The 22,662-nt window shown below is 43.3% G+C and overlaps 1 protein-coding gene across 2 annotated transcripts in view; it reads right to left on the reverse strand.

Annotated features, from left to right (window-relative positions):
- Window positions 1-22,662, reverse strand: part of CAPS2 (calcyphosine 2) — a 780,299-nt gene that overhangs the window by 94,099 nt on the left and 663,538 nt on the right. For both annotated transcript variants that reach the window (XM_086918127.1, XM_086918122.1), the window contains exon 17: window positions 21,184-21,300. In XM_086918127.1, the coding sequence (XP_086774253.1) occupies window positions 21,184-21,300 (117 nt within the window). The remainder of the gene's footprint in view (window positions 1-21,183; window positions 21,301-22,662) is intronic.

Genomic DNA, 22,662 nt, shown 5'->3' on the forward strand with positions numbered 1-22,662 from the left:
GCAGTGGCATAAGAGAATCTGAATCTGCAGCGATTCCTTGTTTCGTTCCTTTCAGTGACGCTCAATTTTATGGAACCCAGTCTGAGAAAGTTGACGGCGACATTCTTCAAGCCGCTGTGCCTGCTTATCTTCGAACAGACACTACAAATCCAGCGATCTTGTTTAAGGACCAGACTCTGCCGAGCAAAACACGCTACAATCCGAGGTCGAAAGTTGGCCAGAAGAATTGAACACTTTTTGACATTTTCTTTTTTCCCTTTTTCCAAAGACATTTCTTTTTGCTTATGTGATATTTAGTATTAGAAGTGCCATCCGTCTCCGTCGCAGGGTCACGGTAGGTAACCTGGTTTTTGTTCTTTTAGTAAGTGGCTAGTGCCTCAGGATATACAGAAGTGAGTAGCTGAGTGATTGAGGAAGATTGCCGTGAGCGATCTTTTTTTTAGATAAAGAGGGATGGCACAATAATTGTAGGTAGGGAAAATAGGAAGCATGAAATGAGATCGAAGTATTGTAAATTATTGCGTAGTCGTCTTGGCGTAACTTTGTGTGTTTTTATGTTTTTGTGTATTTTATTAGCTTGCGCAGGTTGGATCGTACATGTTCTGCAACAGAAAAATGTTGTTAATTCTACGACTTCTTTGCCTACTCATCTTTCTGTCCTGTCACATAAAATGCATACTCTACCTACGCATGAGCAGATAAGGAGAGCCGAATATAAGAACAATACGTTTGTCCAGCTGTTACACCAGCATCAGTTGGCTATTAATATGACTGATTGTTGGGTGTGCGGACTCATGCCACACAATACACATAAGGGAATGCCATATCTGGTTCTTCCTTTTTCATATGAGGGTTCAGCTTGGGCCTACCTGGCTATGTTTTCGGCTGCATACCACAACAGACTTAGAAGTTCCGTTAAAACTTTTGGGAATGGATTGGATTTTAGCCACAGCTCCTTGATTAAGGGTATATTGGTAATGGCTAAGATCGTAGAGAAGAACAAGATTCCATTAGATGAGAAGAGAGCTTATGAGGGATGGAATGTTACCCATTATGTTTCTAGACTTGGCGACAAAACCGACAGGGTGGGTCTTCTCCAGTTTGGACCGTACCCCATCAAGGTAATTTCTGTCTCCAAGTTAATGGCAAAAAGACTGACAGCAAACAGAGATGTCTCTATACTTACATTTTCTCGTCTCCTGACTTTCCTCCGTTGGTTCCGTCTCAAGGAACATATTTCGTATGTAATGATAGAGCCTATACGTGGCTCTTTTCTAACTTTTTTGGAACTTCTTATATAGCTTTTCTCCTTCACCCTACATATACGGCTCGGTCAGACCATCATAGAATTAGATACAGCCGAGGTATATTTGATGCCAAAGACACGGCAGAACAAGAGGGAGGAGACTTTCTTAAAGGATTTCTTCCCTTTTGGGGTCCAATGGCCAACAGCAGACACATCAGGCAATTGGTTCGCGTGGTTGAGACCACCATCAATGTTACTGCAGGTGCGCTAAGTAATATTACGGCAGAGCTTCAGGCTGACCGTCTTATGACGTTGCAAAATCGAATTGCACTAGACGTGATCTTAGCAGACCGAGGAGGTGTCTGTAGATTGATTGGGTCTAGGTGCTGCATTTATATTCCAGATGATGCTCCGACAATATACCAGGCCATTTCCAGATTGCATACCGTCTCCGAGTCGATTCATCAGGACGAAGGAGATTGGTCTCTTATGGGATGGTTTTGGGGAATATTGTCAACTTGGGGATGGAAGATCCTAACGTTCCTTGGAGCAATTTTAGCCATCATATTCTCTTGTTGTTTGTGTATTCAATGTGGTCCTGCAGTTTGTGGCCCACTGGCTACTCTATGTGTTCCACAGTCCATAACTCCAAAGACAGAGAATATTAGGATGATGGTGCAGCAACAGCTTGAGGATTTTATGAACATTGACGTTGATTCCGACTCAGATTAGCATGAGTTGGTTTGTCTTTGCCTGAGTAATGGCAAAAGGAGTGTCTGAGGTTCTGTAAATTGCGAATTCGTTCGTGCTCAGCCTCCATTTTGTAGCTGCCGCCATTTTGTGATGCCCTCACTAAGGCAGCACGGCGAGCGCGATGTTTTTGTCTTTTCTGCATTTACGTGTCAGGTGGCTTCTTCGCTCTTGTTTATTAACGAGTGTCAGGGTCTAGCCGAGTACACTGATTCCTGTCTGAGCTGATTAATCCCCGTCCGGACCATTTGTTGGTTCATACCATTCTTTCCTGTAGGTTATCTTATCTGCTGTCCTTCGCTACACGTTCCATGCCTTTTCCTGTTTCACAACTGTCCTTCTAGAGCATAGGACTGTGTTTTCTCTACTCGTAAACTGGATTGTGTGGATTTGTTTGTAATTTACTTAAGGGGTCGAGTGACAAACATAACCACGGGAACTTGGGTTACCTAAGACTTAAAGCATTGTCTATAACATTTGCCTATGCCTCATGCTCTTGTGTGTTTGTATTTTGCATTGTATTGTACCGTATATAAGCCTGTGCGCCACGGAGTTAAGTGGCAGTCTCTTTTGAACCTCGTTATATCAACGACTTCTAAGACCACTGTACTAGCTGCAGCTAATAAATACAATCTTTTACGCCAGACGAAGAGTCCATGTCTCTGTATTTGACAAGGCAGGTGAATTCCGGGCATTTCAGGCGTACCCTGCGCCGCCGAGCCTTAAGGCTACGGTTCTCCAGACTTCTAGAATCTCTCTACAATATATGGTGTCATTGTTCTCAGTAGTAAGTAGCTAGAGTTGTCTAATATTAAGCTGGCGGGTCTAAGACATCTGTTTCCATATCTCTCGGCAAAAAAACTGGCACTATAGCAAACAGCAAGAGGCATCAAGGGAAGTTGTTGGATTTCATAATACAGGGGACAACGTGAAAGACTTTAGTAAGCAAAAGGCTTCTTCTTGTCCTGAACTCCATTCAAATTTCACAACTTTCTTATTAATTGCTCAATAGGTCTTGTGAGTGTTAAAACATATTTAACAACTTTAATGTGAAAACTGGCAAAGTGAACATGAATCTCAAACTCAATCACTGTTCTAAGAGTTGGCTACCCAAGAGCTAATCCCAATAGCAGAAAGTTTGCATCCCAAAAATCAGGAATACCATACTTCATACATGCAGTTCTCTGTTTTGGCGCTGAGTGAATGTTTTTACACATGTTTAATTATTTTCTTCACTTGGCTTCAATTTTCCTTGAAAGTGGATGTATATATCAATGTACATACAGAATGCCTCATAAGATGTAGTTCCTAAAGCCTTGACAGGTAGCAGATGCATTACATAGACCACATACCAAAGCAGGGCACCCAGCATGTCCATAGCGAGTACTAAATTTAGTTTTCTATTTGTCTATAGTAAATGATATGCTTCCTTGAGATCTAATTTAGAAAAAAATCCCTACAAATTTCAGATGATCAAGGAGTACAGATACAAAAAGAAGTGAACAACGGTTTCTTATGGTGATAGCATTCAATGTTAAGTAATCAATGAATGGTAAAAATTATCCATTACTTTTTTCACATAAAAAAACAGGTACCCTGCTGCTGATGTAAAATGTTACATGAAACCTTACTCTATGTTTTTATGCAAGTCTTGTCAAAATACTGCATCCTCAGTTTCAATCAGGGAATAGATCTTGCCATGACGAATGGCTTCTCATGATATAATTTGTTCAATCTTATTTTTGAATAGTGTCTGCCTACTTCTTGCTAAAAACGTAAGAGAAGAGCAAGTTACTTACCTTCGGTAACTATCTTTCTGGTGGATACTCTATCAAACTGCAGATTCTTCACCATGTGAATATTCCACAGACATCAGACTGGATCAAGAAACTTTAAAGCAGTTCTTTTACATTCTGTTGGATGGCGTCAGGTGGTGCTGAATTAACATCGTTCTACTCCAAAAGTGATGAGTGGAGCTGTACATAAACACCACCCATGTACTCTGTCAGTTGCTTTCTAGGATGTTTGAGCCCTCAGATGTGGGGCCCCTTAGCAGATTGGCATGACCAGTGTGCAGACCTTTGAAGTTGGAACATTTATAGATGTGAAAAGAGTCCATGTCAAAGAAGGGGGAGGTGAGACGGTCGGTGAAGAATCTGAGGTTAGATAGAGTACCAATCAGAAAGATTGTTACTGTAGGTAAGCAAATATTTCTTCTGATGGATACTTATAACTGCAGATTCCTCACCTTGTGAATAGATACCATAGTAGTACCTCCTAAGGTGGGAAATCTGCTCATAGTAAAAAGTCCTACAGTTTCGAACAGGGAAAAGGGCCATCTCACTGGACGTAGATGTCAACTAGAGGGCTTCATGAACAAGCGAACAGATGCCCATGCAGCTGTCTGATAGATGTACAGTACGGATACTCTACATGTGAGCAACTTTGGCCCTGGTGGAATCAGTCAAGTATCAAACCCATCACTTTTTTTGTATACTTCGTTTGTGTAATTTATGAAATCCCAAAGAGCATGACAATAACAGCCAAGAAGATAGCCAGCATTGGCAGATCTGAGGGCCGGGCTGGTGTCAGAAAAATACATTTCCAAAATGTTTCTAAGTACTTAAATTTGCGATCAGTCAGTGTAGTACAGAAAACATACAGATTAATTTTGCAGGTGGATGCGTATACCACCAGACTCTCTGGTGCCAGGTGTTGAGTGGGATAGGGTGGGTCACAGGGTTCAGGGCGATGTCGAACAAACGGTTGGTTAACTGGCAGACCTATCAGTCGGAAAGGCTGGTCTTGAGGGTCTTCCTTAAGGTCTTGGCTGCAATGTAGGAGAAGGTTCTTCCACCTGTTCAGGCTCTGCGGATGCACAGGATTTCTGCGAGGGCGAGGTTGGCGGATCGGAGGTTTTTATGTGGAAGGAGATTCTCTTGTTGAGGTATTGGGATTCGGTGTTGTGGAGGCATTTGTAGACGTGGGTGAGTATCTTGAAAGTGATTCTCTTCTCAACGGGGAGCCAGTGTAGGTTCCGTAGGTGTTGGGAGGTGCGTTTGTGTCGAGGAATGCCGAGGACGAGTCAGGCTCCGTTCTTATGTATGGTCTGGAGCTTGCGGAGCAGAGACTTGTAGATCCCGGCATAGAGGGCGTTTCTGTAGTCTATTTTGCTGGTTATGACAGCATGGGTGACAGCATTCTTTGATTTGGGGGGCATCCACAAAGGTCTTTTGGAGGATTCGGAGTTGCATCGGCCTTTGCATCATGGCAGCAAAATAGGTGCTATCCTCTGTGGCAGAACTGGAGGGGGGGGGGGGCACAAGACCCGGATCTGGGAAGTATCCAACTTACTGGCATCTTGAAGCTCTTCTTACCAGATTTCTTCACACAGTGATCCCCTTCAATATGGTCATCATTGTCAGAGGCCCTCACGTTCTTTCTGGAGTCCAAGAATGGCAGAAAGGAGCCGATTCACACTTAACAGCTTTTTCCTGGATTTACCAAAGACTTTGACCACAACGATGATCTGCTGTAGGAAAAGGGCCTTTCTTCTTAAATCTCTGCCAGTTGCAGAATGGACTCCTCTTGTGTTTGGCAACTAAAAGTTTGGCCTCACAGTCTTGTGTGGCCATTGGGTTCAACTTGACACAGTCACTGGTCACTGTACATCTTGAAGACGTGGTCCAATCCCAGACAGCACAAACGGACTTCATGAGGGTCTGTCGCAGACACCTGTTTGTGACAGTCAGTACATGGTTTAAACCCTGTAGTTTTAGGGCATTTCTGTTGCACACTGGATACATTTAGAAGAAAGCTGATCATAAGACCAAAAGACAGAAAGAAAGGGTTAAGATGTCAGCGAGCATGGGTGGCACTTGTATGCAGTGCCACTTGTCGCTAAGGAACAACGTCGGGGTAGAGCTACAGGACTCACCCTACTGGCACGCAAGAGAAGTTCATTTCCGGATGCAATCTGACGCCTGAAGAATATTCACAAGGTGAGGAGTCTGAGGTTAGAAGTATCCATCAGAATTTAGTATGGAAGATTATCGGACATCGATGTCTCCATTTTCTATTCACTCCTAGCTGGATATGATTGTGGCACAAACTAACCAAAGGTTGCACATAACCCAATTGATGATTAGTAAGTAAATAGAGAACTCAAGAGTAACCCAATTGAGCTGTGGATGATAAATCCTCGAACCAAGTTGTTCTGAGACTGATCATAGAAGTTGGGGGTATCAGTGAGATTAAATAATATTGTGGCCACATGCCCAGCTTAAATAGCCATCAATACGGTAACAGTCTCTTGAGACAGTGCTAAAAGTCAACTCAGTAACATCAATTCCTTGAAATGCCTCTTTTTCCTTTTTCTCAGTGACAAGAATCAGACATTGAACTTGGGAAAGACTACACGTGAAGCCTCCCAAAGTCACATAATCAACCATAGTATACACTCTGATCAACACTTGTGACGATGTGATCAACACTGGTAAGGAATAATGAGTTGCCCGAACAAAGATGGCTGCCTCCCGCTGAGGCTCTAATTAGCCTGGTTTATCAACCACATATTTTGAACCATTACAGCTTTTTTATGGATATCTCTTGTGCAGAGTTCTGCTCATTTTCCCCAGCGCTACACTTTGGCAGGTTTTGGAGGATGTGTGAGACGATTTAAAGTGATTCCCTTGGTTGCTGATCTCACCAACTGCTCCGCTTCCACATAGCTGAAATTTCTGTCAGGCGGGCGGAGCTCTACTTCCAGAAAGGGCGAGGCTGGAGCCTGGAATCACTCCCATAGTTAGTTTTAGCTGCTGCATTCTTCTCTACTTGGTGAATACCTTTTATTTCTATATCTACATTTTAACTTTGGGAGTAACAAACGCAAAGAAAATATTTTCCCACCACCTGTGAAATTGAAGATTGTTGACTCAAATGAACCTTCTCTGTCTACTGTTAGAAGAATTGTAAGCTGTATGTTTAAATACTGACTTTATTGCATCAGAGGTTAAAAATATTCATAAAGACATGGCTAGTCTCTCAATGAAAATTTTAGATAATTCCATTAAAATCCAAGATAATAAAGCTAAAATTGATAGCTTCACACCTATGGTGGCACATTTTCGCCAATGAGTTTGTTATTGTTTGATTCACAAAACCGCAACCATCCATATAACCTACGTATTTTCAATCTGCCAGAAGACATGGAAGGAGATGATTGTCGGCAATATTTAGAAATACTGCTGCCAGGTCTATTAAAGCTGCAATTTCCTGAGAAATTCGAAATAGACAAAGCGGACAGAATTCCTTCTCACAGAAACCCTCGTCATAGCAAACCACGGCAAATGATATTCAAAGTTTTACGCCATAACCATTTGGTGATGATAAGGAGAGCTGCTAGAGAAATTCCATCTTTAAATGGTAAATGAAAATAAAATCTACACATACCAAGACTTTGCCTAAGAACTGTTCAACTACATAGAGAATTTACTGAAATGAGACTACAGCCACGCTCCTTGGGTTTCAAATATGGTCTCTTCGATCCTTCTACTATGAGAGTCTGGAAAGATGGTGTTTCAAAATCCTTTCAACGACCAGAAGAACTACATGCTTTCTTGGATCAACAATCAACAATGTTCATGGAAACAAAAGCTGCTAATACTTGACTTTATGAATTTATTCATTTTTCTAGATCATTTTTGTAGGTTTTGATTCTCAATCTAACTTACCCTTTTTTCAGTTTAGCTATATGGGTGCTTCTTTTTTGGCGGGCTATTCTTGGTGATGCGTGTATGTGATTCTATCACTCTATTTATGTTTTCATTTTGTCTGATGTACGTTTGTCCTTGTCTTTCCTTTTCTCCTCATTTATCTCATCTAGAGCTACTTTTGATGTGCTATCTTTATTTGGTCTGTCCTTTTCTGTTGGTTTTTCCATTGACATATGGCTAATTTCAATCATATTAAAATTGTCTCCTTAAATATTTGTCAAGTCTTACCAGAATGTAAGTAGCCCAAAATAGAAACACATATGCCACTAACCTCTCGTGTAATAGCCAGCAGAGACCACAGCTTGAAGAGGAGCCTCCCAGTTCCCGTAAATGCAGACCTCCCCGGTGTGAGAAACACAACTAAGGCAGGCTGCACCCCGGGGAAAAGGGAAGGGGACAACATAAGAAAGAACACTGCCGGTATGGCACACGTCCTAGGTTTGGTCTAAGGCGTAGGAATCTTCTTGATGCAGAAGTTACTATAAAGACATAAAGGAGAATTGGTATACAGGGACAACAGAACAGTACACATACACACTTCTCTAGGAACCGGTCACTATGTGCACTTACTCTATGCCCAGCAATGATTGTCTTTATACTGCCCTTATCTGTTCATGGGCGGTACCAAGTATCTCCAAGTAACGGTTCACCGCTGTTAACGTCACAGCTAGAAGATAGGTTCCTGTTATCACAGGAAAGTAGTTGGTGCTTCCACTATTTTGTAGCAAACTTCCTCCGTGAGACCTGTAAATAGTGTCTTTACAGGGGTTGCGTAATAGTTTATGGAATCTTCTAGCAACCTAGTGAGGGCGAAAACGGGAGTACCTTGAAAATGAAAGAATGTCTGAAACGAGTGACATAGGTATCAATAGCGCAGCCGCGCTATCTCCCAGAAGAAAATAAACAAGGAACAATCCTACCTTGGAAGCGGGAAGGAAAGCGTCCACGCAGCGGTTCTGTTTTCCGGCTTCCCTGTCCGGATCCGGTGTCACGAAACAGAGAATGAAGCCTCGGGTCCAAAAGCGGGAAGGAAAGCGTTCGCTCAGCGGGGCAGGGTCCGAGAACCAACAAGCGGGAAATCAGAGGGTGTCCGCTTCGTTGGTTACAGACGTAGAGGAAGGAGAAGGTTCGAGCGGAAAGAAACCTCGGATCCAAAAGCGGGAAGGAAAGCGTCCGCTCAATTTCAGGAGAGGTTCACGAAGACGGAGAGTAAGGCTTCGTCGAGGCCGGAATCAGGAACGATTGACAAGCACCTTCCTCTTCAATGGGAGGTGCTTATATCCGATTTACAGGGAGCCGTTTGCATTTTTCTAACCGCCAGAACCCAGGGCATTCTGGGAGTTGTAGTGTGGTGGTTCCTAGATGTCAAACAACGATGTTCATACACACATGAATACCTATCTGGGGAAGCTTTCCTACCCAGAATCGCTACAATATTAAAGGTTTGAAACATCCCGTTAAATGTGTTAAAATGTTAGATTATTTAGCAAGCCGCAAAGCCTATATTTGTTTTTTAGAGGTGATGCATATTGATATGGTTTTATCATATATGCAGAAAAATGAATTGGTACTATAGTTTCTTCACCTGCAATTAATAAGAAAAATGGAGTGGCTATTCTTTTTTCAATAAAGATAAAATTTTCAGATTTTCAGATACTGAGTACATTTTAAGATACAGAAGGTCGGTATATTATTGTTAAAATTAAGTTGGATACCACACCTATTTACTTAATTAAGGTTTACGGAACAACAAGAGATGATCCCAAATGTTGGTCCTTCTTTACCACGGAACTACTCAAACTAGGTAATGTTCCACTCATTATAGGAGCGGACTTTAATTTAATATAGTGCACATCCTGATCAATCTGGTTTTATAAAACTTATATACTCTGCAAATAATACCAGAGTGTTACTTCACGCTTTTGAGAAAGGATTTAAATCATCAGTACCCTCTGGAGTGTTGGCATTAGATACAGAAAAAGCTTTTGATAAAGTCCATTGGCAATTTTTATTCCAATCATGTTTGATTTTGGTGAGTCATTTATTCGCATGACATTGCTCCATATACCATGCCCTCCACTAGACATTTTATAAATGAACATATTTCTAATCAATTTTTCTTTTTTAGAGCTACAAGACAAGGCTGTCCTTTGTCTCCTTTACTTTTTCTTCTAGTTATAGAATCTCTGCTCACTGCTATTAGAAAATGTGCAGAAATTAATGGTATGAATATTAATGATGTTACTATAAAAACATTAGCTTATGCAGATAATTTTCTTTTGTTCATTAGTGATCCTGAAACATCCCTTCCTCCCTTATTTAAAATAATATCATTATAGTCTCAAATTTCTGGATACAAGTTAAATGCAATGTATATACCTTTAATCTCTCAATAATGAATTACGACAAAAACCCCAGAATTCTTTCCTTTAAATGCATATTGCACGCCTGATATGATATCTATTCAGGATATAATTTGGCAGAGAGACAAAATTAAGTATTTAGGTGTCCCTTTTCCCCATAGTATTATTGAAATATTCAGATTAAATTGTGATGATATTATAACTTATATCAAAGAAAATGTGTCCAAAAGGTATCCTTTACATCTAAGAAAATGTGTCCAAAAGGTATCCTTTACATCTTTCCTGGTGGTGGAAAATTGATTTAATTAAAATGATAATTGCTCACAAAATATTTTATCTTCCTGTTATTTTACCAACTCAATTCCCTAGGTCATTTTATAAAACTATTGATAAGCTTTTTTCTAAATTCATTTAAAATAATAAATCTCCTCACATCAGTTATAATACATTGAAAATGGTAAAATGTAATGGAGGTTTTGGATTACCTGATTTTGTTAATTATCATAAAGCTTTTATATCAAAACAGAGTTCTCTTTGGTTTACTAATTCAAAACTTACTAATACTCCTACATGACTTCTTATAGAGAAAGGGTTAATAGCTCCATTTCCTTCGTCTACTATAACCACATCGCTGCTTGAGAGATTCCTCTGCTGTGCTGGACAGCAATAAAAATGGGTGTGGTCAGGACGAGCTCAGCTCGTCATGAGCACAGGAGCACTGTACTGCATGACGAGCTGAGCTCGTCATGAGCATGGAAGGGGTTAATAACAATGTCTAATACATCACCATTACTTAATAAATCAGTTATTTTAAAATCCACTAAACTGATCTTCCAGGATTTTAACTTATTATTTTAATCTCCTGTCTCCCACAACGCGAAAATATCGTTATGGTATAATCCACAACTAAACCTTTCTAGAACTATACTGTGAGAAGGTGGCCTGATATGCAGTGCTCAATATTCTAGTGAACACTATGTATCAGTCCAGCAATCCTTATTGATGATTGGTTGTAAGTCAACCTTATAGACCAGCTATCCTAGTAGCGTGGATACGAGCAGTCTAAGGCTAAAGACTCGAGAGGGCGTGTTAAGCCAGCTGTTATACCACACATATACCCCTTGAACACCAAGTGAAAGGACACCACACAAGTGTTATTAAAATAAACAGTGTATTTATTAAAATCACAACAGCCATGTACTTTTTATGAGGACAGGGTACTAAGCACAAAACAAAACTCTTACGAAAATACTTAAGTTAGCACAGTATATACAAAAGCCCGAGGGGCACGGAAAACCATATTCTCTGAAAGTGGAATGCGAAATTACTAGCAGGTAAGTACAGTACTAATAGGCTTTGGAATCGCTAGGACTTGACTATAGAATCGTTAGATTACTTCTAGTAGACCCAGGGGACTCGGGTGCAGAGTGTGCACTCTCACGCGTGATGCGGGACAAAGTCTATGGTAGCTAGTAAAGACAAAGTTAGTGTTCTCGGGCGAACCCGACCTGGTAGGAGGAAAACGAAAGTGGATTCTGACCCTTGGATAGTGAGGCTATGCTGGGGCACCGAAATGCCGAAGTTACCTAGCCCAGGGGCTGCAGCTGCATAGGTCTCAAAAGACGTCGGGAATCCTCGTAGACGGACCAGGAGCCTGGAAGAAAGATGCTGGCAGGCGACCAGTGAAGAGAGTTCGAAGTGATCCAAGCCTGGATCTTGAAGATGGATGACACCTGAAAGCAGAGGGGACCAAGTTCGTGACTACTAGCCAGTAGTCAGGTGGCACCAGGAGGGCACCGGATGGTAGTCACCTCAACTAGGTGAGTGGGCGACGCTGTGCTCTGCAGATCTCACGGACCAGGAGGCGTTGTCGGCGACCAGGATGGAGGAGCGAGCTGTCCCACGATGGATGAAGCTGTCGGCGTCGCTGGACCCAGGATTGGGCAACAAAGCCTTGGCTAATTCAAGCCCACGCGGTGGACCTAAAATGGCGTCTTGAGTGGACCAGGAGGGTCCGGGGTGCTCTTCTTTTGGAAGGGAGCAAGGGCCAGTCTGGAGCAACCAGACCAGCAGCAGTGATGTCGTCGGGCGTCGTTCAGAAGGCCACAAGCCAGCGGGCTAGTAGCCAAACAACGCGGTGAGCAGCAAAAAGCAGAAGGGCCCCACGCAGATCGTGGAGATGCTGGGAGGCTGTACTTCGGTGCTGGAGCTGCTCAGGGTCGGGACTTCTCGGACCCCAAAGCACTCACCAGAGGGACACTCGGCGGGCTTGCTGTGAAGAAGTCGTGCAGTCTTGGCGATCGTCGGTCCCTCGAGGTCTCGTCACACTCACGGTTCTCAGCTTGGCTGTAGAGGTGAGTAGAGGTCAGAGGTGCCAGGGAAGCCGGGTCTCGTCGAGCTGTGTCGTCGGATTCCTGAGGAAGGACTTGCAGCAGACCGCAGTGTTCTTAAGATGGTGCCTGCGGATGCAGGGTGACTACTCTTTAGTCACAAGGGAGAATCTTGAAGAAGAAATCTTGAAGTCCTTTCGTAGAAAGTCGTGTCTTGATTCCAAAGATGATCTAATTTGGAAGGGGGCCCGCTCCTAACTTTATACTAGGAAAAGGGGCTGACCCGGCGACTAGGTCCTGCCTATGGGTGGGACTAGGAGGAGGGTGGTTACACCCCTCTCCCATGCCGGACTTCCCCCAGGCCAGGGGCTGGTGTGCCCCTGGAACTGGTTCTGACCGGCCTATGCATAGTGAGCACCGGGGTGCCACTCAGCAGTCACCTTCCTGTAAAGCCCTGCCTACCCAGGATACACAAAACCCTGTCTGGGATGGTGCTAGCACCGCCCCGGACAGGAAACCCTTTGTCCAAGCTCTCCTCGCTGGAAGGACTCTCAGCAGCAGGAGGTCAGACTCGTGTCTGTGGTGGCAGCATCCATTTTGTGGAGCTGAGGCTTCGTTTAACTTTAACCGGGGTTCACAGTCACATACATGTCGTGTCCCTCTAGAAGGGTGGAATGCTAACCCCGTCGCCAGAATTGGCGAGGGGTTAGTATTCCAATTCGTATGACACCTTACTCGACATGTTTTGATAAAGCAATACCAAAGATAGCATATAACCGCGAGGATTATAATGCACTTAAGAGTATATGGTATGCGTTATCATGGAACAGCTATTAGGACTTGGTTCCGCAAGCTGCAAACGGGCTCAGCTCATGCCAGAGCACCATTTCACACGATTCCATGCACTCTGCCTTCAGGATTGTTAAGGCCTGCCATAGGAGTGACTGATAGGAATCTGAGTGTCCATTTTTAGGGTTAAATATAGGTATACTATATCTACAGCAAAGGGTGATTACACGACTTTGCCCCAGCTGTCATGCAGCCAGTTGTGTCAGATTTAGATGGCCATCCAGGGGTGGCATAATACATGCTTCAGCCCCTGGTAGGCCCTGGGTACACCTATGCCCTGAGTTACAGGGTCTGATAAGGTGGCCCAGTTCCAATTGGAAATGTACCTAAGGTACATGGAATCCATTTTAGAGAGAGAGCAGTAGGCCTGGGGTCCTGATTGGCAGGGTCCCAGGTCGACTATGTCAGAAACCAGCTAAAACACATCTCTCAATCGCTGCTTGAGAGATTCCTCTGCTGTGCTGGACAGCAATAAAAACGGGTGTGGTCAGGACGAGCTCAGCTCGTCATGAGCACAGGAGCACTGTACTGCATGACGAGCTGAGCTCGTCATGAGCATGGAAGGGGTTAATAACAATGTCCAATACATCACCATTACTTAATAAATCAGTTATTTTAAAATCCACTAAACTGATCTTCCAGGATTTTAACTTATTATTTTAATCTCCTGTCTCCCACAACTCGAAAATATCGTTATGGTATAATCCACAACTAAACCTTTCTAGAACTATACCATTTTGGAAGCTTGGATATGTAATGGCATTTTTTTCCTTAAAGACATATATCATGATAAAGCCATTCTCTAATTTAAAGAATTGGAACAAAAGTTTGGTTTAGATTTTTCTAATTTTTCCTAATACGAGCTTTTATGAAATTCTATTTTAGACTAATTTTCTTGTAATATTCCCTCAAATAATACTTTTGACTTAGAAGTTTATATTCAAACAGGTATTACCTCACCTCATGCTGTATACTTAATGTATAAGAAGATGTTTAACTTTCAAGAGAGTAATATTAGTATGATTTCTACCGTCTGGAATAAAGAATTATCGCTATCATTATCACAAGATATTTGGCAGAAAATCTGGTTAAAGGGGGTATCAGGATGGCTTCCTGTATTCTTATATCAAACAAATTCTTATATTCTCTTTAACTGTTTATGGACTCCTTAAAAGTTATTTCAAGCTAAGCTTTTACCTTCTTCTATTTGCTGGCATTGTAAATTACATACAGGTTTGTTAAAACATATGCTTTAAGAATGTAACATTATATTTCAATTTTGGATGGAGATTTGGGATGTTATCAAACGTATATTCAATTTTTCTGAAACAATTTCATATACCACTTTTTGATTTGTAAATCTGCTGTTCTTCCTATGAATATGCCAGTTCTAGAATCTAAACTTTTTGATTTTCTAATTTTAACAGCCTTTAAATCTATTACAGCTAACAGGAAAGATTCTTCCTCACTATCAGTACATACATGATGGTCATGGATTGTGTTTACTAGAAGAGGTGCTAGTCTATCTTTATCTGGTGTTACTCATAATATTCTGAGAATTAAGGATTTTGGAAACTTTGTGCACCCGCCATACCTGTGGGAAATGGGACCGCCCGCTAAGGGTGCGGCGGTCCCGTACATCCCATTAGGATGCGCCCACCACACTGGTGGGCGCATCCTGCATTCCCTACATTGTGGCGGGCGGTGCACTCAGCACTGCCCGCCACAATGCCAGGAAGGCATGGTGTGCACTTCCATGCACAACATGGCAGGCACTGCACTGTGCCTGCCATGTTGTGCATGGAACTATAGGTACCCCCCATGTGCACCCCTACCGCCCAGAATCCCTGGGAGCCCAATACGGGCCCCCAATGTCAGAAGCCGCCTGCCTACGCCGCCACGGAAAGGCAGTTCCCTGCCTGCATGGTAATATGGATGGCAGTGTCTACCAGACCCCACCACCATGTAAACTGCTTTACTGCCCGGTAGGCAATCGGGCGGATTGCCTACCGGCGGAAAAACGGCGGACGGTCTTCCCGTCCGCCGGGGTCCCCCCGCCATGGTAATGTGGCGGGGGAAATGCAGAGTGGGCGGAGGTTTTTGGCTGGCGGATCCCCACCGCCATATGGGCGGTGGCGATCCACCCGTTATCCTAATGGGGCCCCTAGTTCGGTGCTCTTTTCTGTGTTGCTGATTTCCTATTATAAAATTCAATATATTGTGAACAAAAAAAGAAAACTGGTAAGGAATAATGTGATCTTTAAGTAACATACACCTCTGTAATTTGCAAGCTTGGCTCAGGTCCGCTCTTCACAAATGAGCAGCCTCATTTCTTGGCTAGAACATCTTTTTGCTAAATATCACTCTATTACACAATAAAAGCAGAGAACTGATTTTCTCCTTCACACAATTTTCCTCAATGGAGACTCCTCCTGGTCTCTCTTATCTCCATCAGGGTTGTTGGGAAATCGAGTCCTGAGACTGACCTTCATTCTAAACTAAGGTACGGAGCTGATTAGACCCTAAGAGAAATCTTGGATAGATTCTTGGCAAATAAATACTAAACTTATGCTACACCACACTTACTTCTTCCCTCGTACTAGACTTAGGTTCGGTACATCGGGGTAGGCGTATTTTAGAAGCACCAGTTGAGTACTTTATAGTCTTTATTTATTTATGTATGTATTTTATGGCTTAGAAACCATACCATGCTTTTACAGTATTTTTTTATAATACTCTTCTTTCTGTATGCATTATACTTTATAGCGAGTATCGCGATTGTAGCAGTTCATTTCTTCTGCATGAGAAAGAAGACTGTTCAATAAATACTTTTCTTGAAAACGCCCATCTCTCTATTTCTCTGCACCTCTGATGAAATGAAGCATGCACGAATGACTGAGTAAAATATCTATCTATTGTTAACACGACTCTGAAGATTAGTTTTATGTTGGGGAAACAAAAGTTGTCATGTTTATGCGGTTGTCTCCTCTGACCTATCTGGCACTCACAATTAAGTTTAATATATTCGATAGAAACCTAGTAGACATAAGTCCCACGTCACATCTATAGGATATATTATTCCAATGCGCAGAGCCTATTGGGAATATAGGAACTAAACTACACACCTGTCCAATGATTTTGTTGTAAATCTCTGTATACACATTACAATTAATACATATATCAGATACAAACTAATCCCATATGAGCAATTTTTGAAAATTAATGCATATATCAATAATCAAAGCAAATACATTAAAAGCAAGTTTAAACCTAATAAGCACTGACGCCAGCAGATATCTGTGACAGATTCCCACCAGGTTTGCCTGTTGTGTCTGGGTCAGGCCGTGACTTTAAGGCCTGAAGAGACTATGCTGCAATCAATCTGAAGGCCATCAGGTTGATTGCCGTGCAAGGTGAAACTTTATGTCGTCAAACGTAAGAAAATGCAGCACCGGGGTGGCACCAAGTCCTGCTCCAAGTCTAAAATCTGATCCTGATCCCATTCCAGGAGTCGTTGGATCTGCTCTAGAGGACGGTCTTCATCGTGCATCAAGTCCTCCAGTAAACACAAAAAACATAAGAAGTCGAAGCAGAGTTCTGCTCCTTCAAGCTATTCCCACTCATCTGATGAAGCGCATAGATGGCGCCAACCACCCCGTTCCCAGAATAAGCCAATTTTGGAGCGGATTTCTCAGCTGTTTCTACCACAACTTGAGTTTCTGCGCAGTTATGCTCTGGGTCTTCAGATCTCTACTGACTCTCTGGACCCCAAGGAGCTGAGTGGCCTTCCACCTGGAATATTGCTGGTGGGTTTGCCCTCGGAGCCATCTGGCCACTCCGAGCCACTTCTGTCCTTTGCTCTAAATCGAACGCAGCCTCCAGCGCCCACATGTATGCCATGCTCGGGTATATCAATACTTACCTTGCTACCCGAAGAGGTGGTCCTAATCGTCCTCTCAGAAGCTGACTCGAAGCCGGTCTGAGTACAACCGACGTAGCAAACCAATACGACAGAAGTTTCTGCACTCACTTTACCACAAGGCAGGGAACATTTTATACAATACCTTTTTGAGACAGACGTTGATAAAGATTACGACCAGGGTGATGATTTTGCTCAGCTCTAAGCTGATGATAATGGGCATGACAATAATGGGCTATACACTTCCCCCTCAGACAGACCTTTTTCCTCCTGTTGGCCCAAGCATGGAAGAATCTCCCTCCAACACAATGGTTACGTGTAGGGCAGCTGAAGTTCTGGACCTCCACCTCCCCATCATGGAGGTACAAAGAAAAGTCTTGACCCAAGTTCTTCAGCCTAGCCAGATTGCTTCTAAGCCTCTTCTTCCCTTCAATGAAGACTTAACGGATACCCTCTTAGGAGCCTGGGCTAAGCCTTGGCCAAACCTCGACTTAACAGGTAGATTGCCAGGCGTCAGCATCCTGCCCCCAGCAGCCCAGCCTTTTTGTCACTGCATTTCTCTCCTGAGTCTTGATGTGCAAGCTTGTACTAGCCGGACCAACCCCAACAATTTCCCTATTGCTGCACCAGACAGTGAATAAAAGAAACACTTATTCTCCTTGGTCCTGCCCTCAAGCAATGACTTTTGTTTGTTGGGCTGTGTTGCCAATGTCCTTTGGGACTCGGTGGCACAAGTCCTTCCCAGTTTTCCAGACCAAATTTGTCCTGTTCTTTAACAGGCGTTTCAAATGGTTGTGATGTGGCCACACTCACAGTTCGTTGTGGCTTGGACACCAGCGACTCAATTGGGCGTGTTATGGGCACCAGTGTTGCTATTCATCAGGGCTGCGATCAACTGGGTTCTAAGGACAAGTCCAGTCCTCTGTGATGCACATGCCGCGTGATGGGACTCGTTTGTTCCGGGACACAGATGACTTTGACATTCAAGGAGAGTAGGGATACTGCTTGTACTCTGGGCATCCATACCCAGCCTAACCAGCAACAATTCCTGCATTCTTTTTGTAGCTTTGGACAAAGCATTAACTGCTGCTACCCTGCTCCCACCCGAGCAAGGAACCCAGCAGTTTTTCAGGAGAGGCTGTGTTGCCCACTAACCCCAAGACCAAGGTCAACGTGCTGCTCAGTCTACCGCTCAGCCCACCACCTTCAGCAGCCTCATGTGCCAAACCTCTTTAGTGCACACTAACAGGGTCAGATGAACCTGGTGAGAAGCAGAAGACACCAAGTCTCTCTGGGTTAGCAAGCGATCACATCGGACAGGTGGGCTCTGCAGATTGTCCATAGAGGTTATGCTTGACCCTTCCTTTCTTCCCTTCTGCTCCTTCCACTGTGTACTCAGGGATTAACGGAGGACCATGTTCCATTTTGCGGCAGGAAGTGCAAGCCCTTTTGGCCAAGTGGGCTGTCGAGAGTTTTCAACTGCCTGAAGGATGGCGCGGTAGCTATTCACACTATTTTCTGGTGTCCAAGAAGGATTAAAGTCCTTCTCCTCCTATAGATCTGGCCCTCTCAATGGCTTCCTCCGGAAGAAGAAGTTCAAAATGCTCTCTCTGGCACAGGACTTGCCCGCTCAGCTCATTATCTACCTTCTGAGGGCCATCTGCTTGGTGCTGAAAGTCTTCCAGCTGTCCATCAAGGGGAGGATGGTGCAGGTGCTCATGGACAACATCAATTACGTGGTACTGCAACTAAAAGGGAGGGGTAGGGTTACGGACCCTGTGCTAGGAGGCCTTACGCCCCTGGGAAGAGCTGGACCACCAAGGGATTTTCCTGGTGGTGAACCTACTGGCAGGTTCAATGAACGCCATGGTGGACAAACTCGGTAGTCGGTGCCTACCTGCATAACTAGTGACAAATACACCCAGAGGCTTAGCTCACTCTGTTCGTCACTGCCAAGAAAACACAATGTTAGCACTTCTGGATTTTGGAGTTTCCAAGGTCTCTCCCACCTCAAGTGGAATTCAGGACCCCTGTATGCCTTTCAGCCAATACCACTCCTGCCCAGAATGCTCAAGATCAGGACCGAGCAAGTCAAAGTCATCCTAGGGCTCCGGATTGGGCACAGAGTATGGTATCCAGAACTCCTGTGCTTGAGTATTTGCCCCTCAATAGGGAGCCTGTATGAGAGGATCTGCTGTTGCAGCTTAAAGTTCGGATTTTCCACACCGGCCTACACAATCTCCCCCCGAAGGTAATTGATGTCATCTTGGCAGCCAGGCATCCCTCAACAAAGACTTATATACCTGTTGATGAGACAAGTTTGAGTTTTGATGCGTCGCATGCCAAATTGACCTCCTCCAGGCCCAATTGTCTTATATCCTGTTTGTTCTCGCTCACCCGGCAAGCTCTTGCGTTGGTCACTGTTAAAGGTTATCTTTCAAACCTTTCAAGCCTTTCTACGATTGCCTGATCAGCCTTCGATAGTTAAATCACCCATTGTGATGAGGTTTTTTAAACGGCGACAGCATATGTTTACCCCTTCTGCTTTTGCAATGGCTTTAGTGGACCTCAATATCGTCCTTACATATTTACTCTATAATCCATTCATGACAATGTACAAGTGACCCCATTCAGCTCCTAACCTTGAAAATGTTGTTACAAGTTGCCATCGTCTCCACACAGCTTGGAAGTGAGCTTCAGACTCTGTGTGTTCATCCATTATACACCACCTTTTTCCCTGGTAAACTGGCTGTGTACTCAGCAGCCTTTCTACTGAAAGTTTTGAGGCCTTCCACATTGGTCAAACTATCTCCCTGCGGGCGTTCTATGGTCCACCTCACCCAACTAAGGAAGAGGAGTAACTTCATCGCTTGGAACGCAATAGAGAGCGCAGCGTATACATCGTTCATACCAAAGACCACAGAGTCTATGGGGTTCATCGGAGGAAAAAAGATAAGGCTGTGCAGAAGCATACCATCTCACACTGGACTGTGCCCTGCATTAAGATCTGCTATGCATTGGCAAAAAGACAGCCTCTGAAGGGCTGTGTGCCCATTTCACCACGGCAGAAGCTCCTACCAAAATGCTGAGATGTGGAATCCCTGTTTCATCTGTCAGGAGGGTATGTGGATGTCACTATTGCCTAGACAGCCAAGTCTGCTGATTTATTTTCCAGCTCAGCCCTGCAGGGCTTTCAAGTTTGAGTCCATTCATAGCCCACCTCCCCTAGGCTGCTGCTTTGGTATCTATTAATAAGGGGTTAGAAATCTCTATCAGAAGAACAAGTCGCTTGCCTTCTGTAACACTCTTTCTGGTAGAGACTCTATCAAGCAGCATGTTTATCATGGACTCTCCTATCCTACCCCTTCTGTGATGAATATTATCTCAAGTCTAGAAATCTGTACACTGGTTTATCAATTTGCTTTTGGTGCTCCATGACTTGGGGCATGGCGCATGGACAGTCAGGAAAGCAACTGACCTCAGCATGCAGGATTGGTACCCAGATAGACCTGCATGTCGCATCCAGAGTGGAACAGTGTCAGTGTTGAGCTACATTCCGCATGTGTCAAGTTCTGGTGTGCAGAGGTACTAGGAAAAAAGTTTCAAGATCCAGTCTGACACCTGAGGAGTAATCAAAAGGTGATGAATCTGCCACTAGGCTAGAGTCTCAACTAGACAGAGTGTTACCAAAGGTTAAGTAACTAGTTCATCAAAACAATAACAATGATCAGCATTATGAGGTTAATGATTTTGATGTGCAAAGTTTTCCTTTCAATGGCTTTGTTCATTAGCAATCCATCTGCCACATTATTTACACAGATGCTGAAAGGTGTGGAGAAGCAACTTTGAAAATAAAGTCAGTGTCATGCTGCTCTTCATGGGGATGCAATGATTTCACTGGTGGTGATACAGGTTACTATATATATTTGAGGTTTTCACAAAATCATATTACCTTTCTCACAAATGCTTTCCGATACTCATTCATTTCACCAATTAAGGCACGAGTGAATTCACCATATTCAATATTATCACAGTTCTCCTCCAAAACGAGCCACAAAGTATCAAAAACCTAGGATTAATTAACATTAAATTGATTAATTTACAATTCACCAAATGAAATTACACTTTATATTCCATTTCACTGGAATGTAACTAGTTGATAAGGATAAATATTTAAAGGACAAAAGGTGTCTTTCTATATCATAGCATGTTACCTGTATCTGCCAGGTTATTACAAACGCATGTTTTGATGTTGAGGATACAGAATTAAGTATGTTTTCTTCTAAACACTGAAGATGATAAATGACATAAAAAACTATTTTTATTAGCAGAAGTGCTGACATTAGTGTGATTTGGGTATTCATGCAGCACTTAGCGAGTAAGCACTCCTTCCATTCACATATTCACTGTTTAAACATGACCTTATTTAAATTTCATACCACAATGGTGAGTACAAACTAGCCCTGTCAACAGTCCTGATGATGAACCCATCAACATTAAATAACCCCTTTTTGACAGGTAAAAACCTCCCTTTTAAATATTAAGTCTCTCCCTATGTAAGCCTTGTATCCCAAAAGGCAGGGTGCATGATATTTAAAAGTTGAACATGTAGAAATGTAATGTTACAGTGACTAGCACTCAAAAGCTCTATTCACTGTAGGAAGGCTGACTGGCCCATAGACAAAGCAACATTAAATACCAATACTCTATCTCGGGAATAGGACTAGGTAGAAAAAAAAATTAAACAACTTTGTAATAGTTATTGTGCAGTTTTTGTACAATAGAAGAACAAGTTACATACCTTCAGTAACTCTTTTTCTGGTGGATACAGTATCTGCCTGTGGATTCCTCACCTTGTGAATATCCCCTGCGTCAGCAACATTCGGAAAATTCTTTTATAGCTCGTCACGCCGACGTGGACGACGTCACAGAAGCACGTGATCGCGCACGGCTCCGCTGATGTCACTGAATCCATAAAAGGACCCCGTTGTCATGATGACATCAGTTCCGCCCCTTTTTCCGTGCCCTCGAGGCACACGGACGGACCGACAACCGTATATATACACAATGTACACAGTACAAAATAATCTAGGTAACCCACACAGAGTGAAAACAATGCAATACAGCAAAAAGAAACAAGACATTGCTTTAAAAAACAACATGCCCAAAAGCAATGGCAACTGTTAAAGGTATACAATGGTGGACAACGGGGAGGTGGGTGGGTCAGTGAGGAATCCACAGTCAGATACAGTATCCACCAGAAAAAGCGTTACCGAAGGTAAGTAACTTGTTCTTCTGATGGATACATCTGCCAGTGGATTCCTCACCTTGTGAATAGATACCCACAGCAGTCCCGCTCCCGGAGGAGGGCGTCCACCCTTCTATACCAAGAAGTCCTGAAGGACGGAACGAGCAATATGTCCGTCCCTCC

Source organism: Lissotriton vulgaris, chromosome 1_1 (assembly GCF_964263255.1).
Source record: "Lissotriton vulgaris chromosome 1_1, aLisVul1.2, whole genome shotgun sequence".
Classification (NCBI taxonomy): Eukaryota; Metazoa; Chordata; class Amphibia; order Caudata; family Salamandridae; genus Lissotriton; species Lissotriton vulgaris.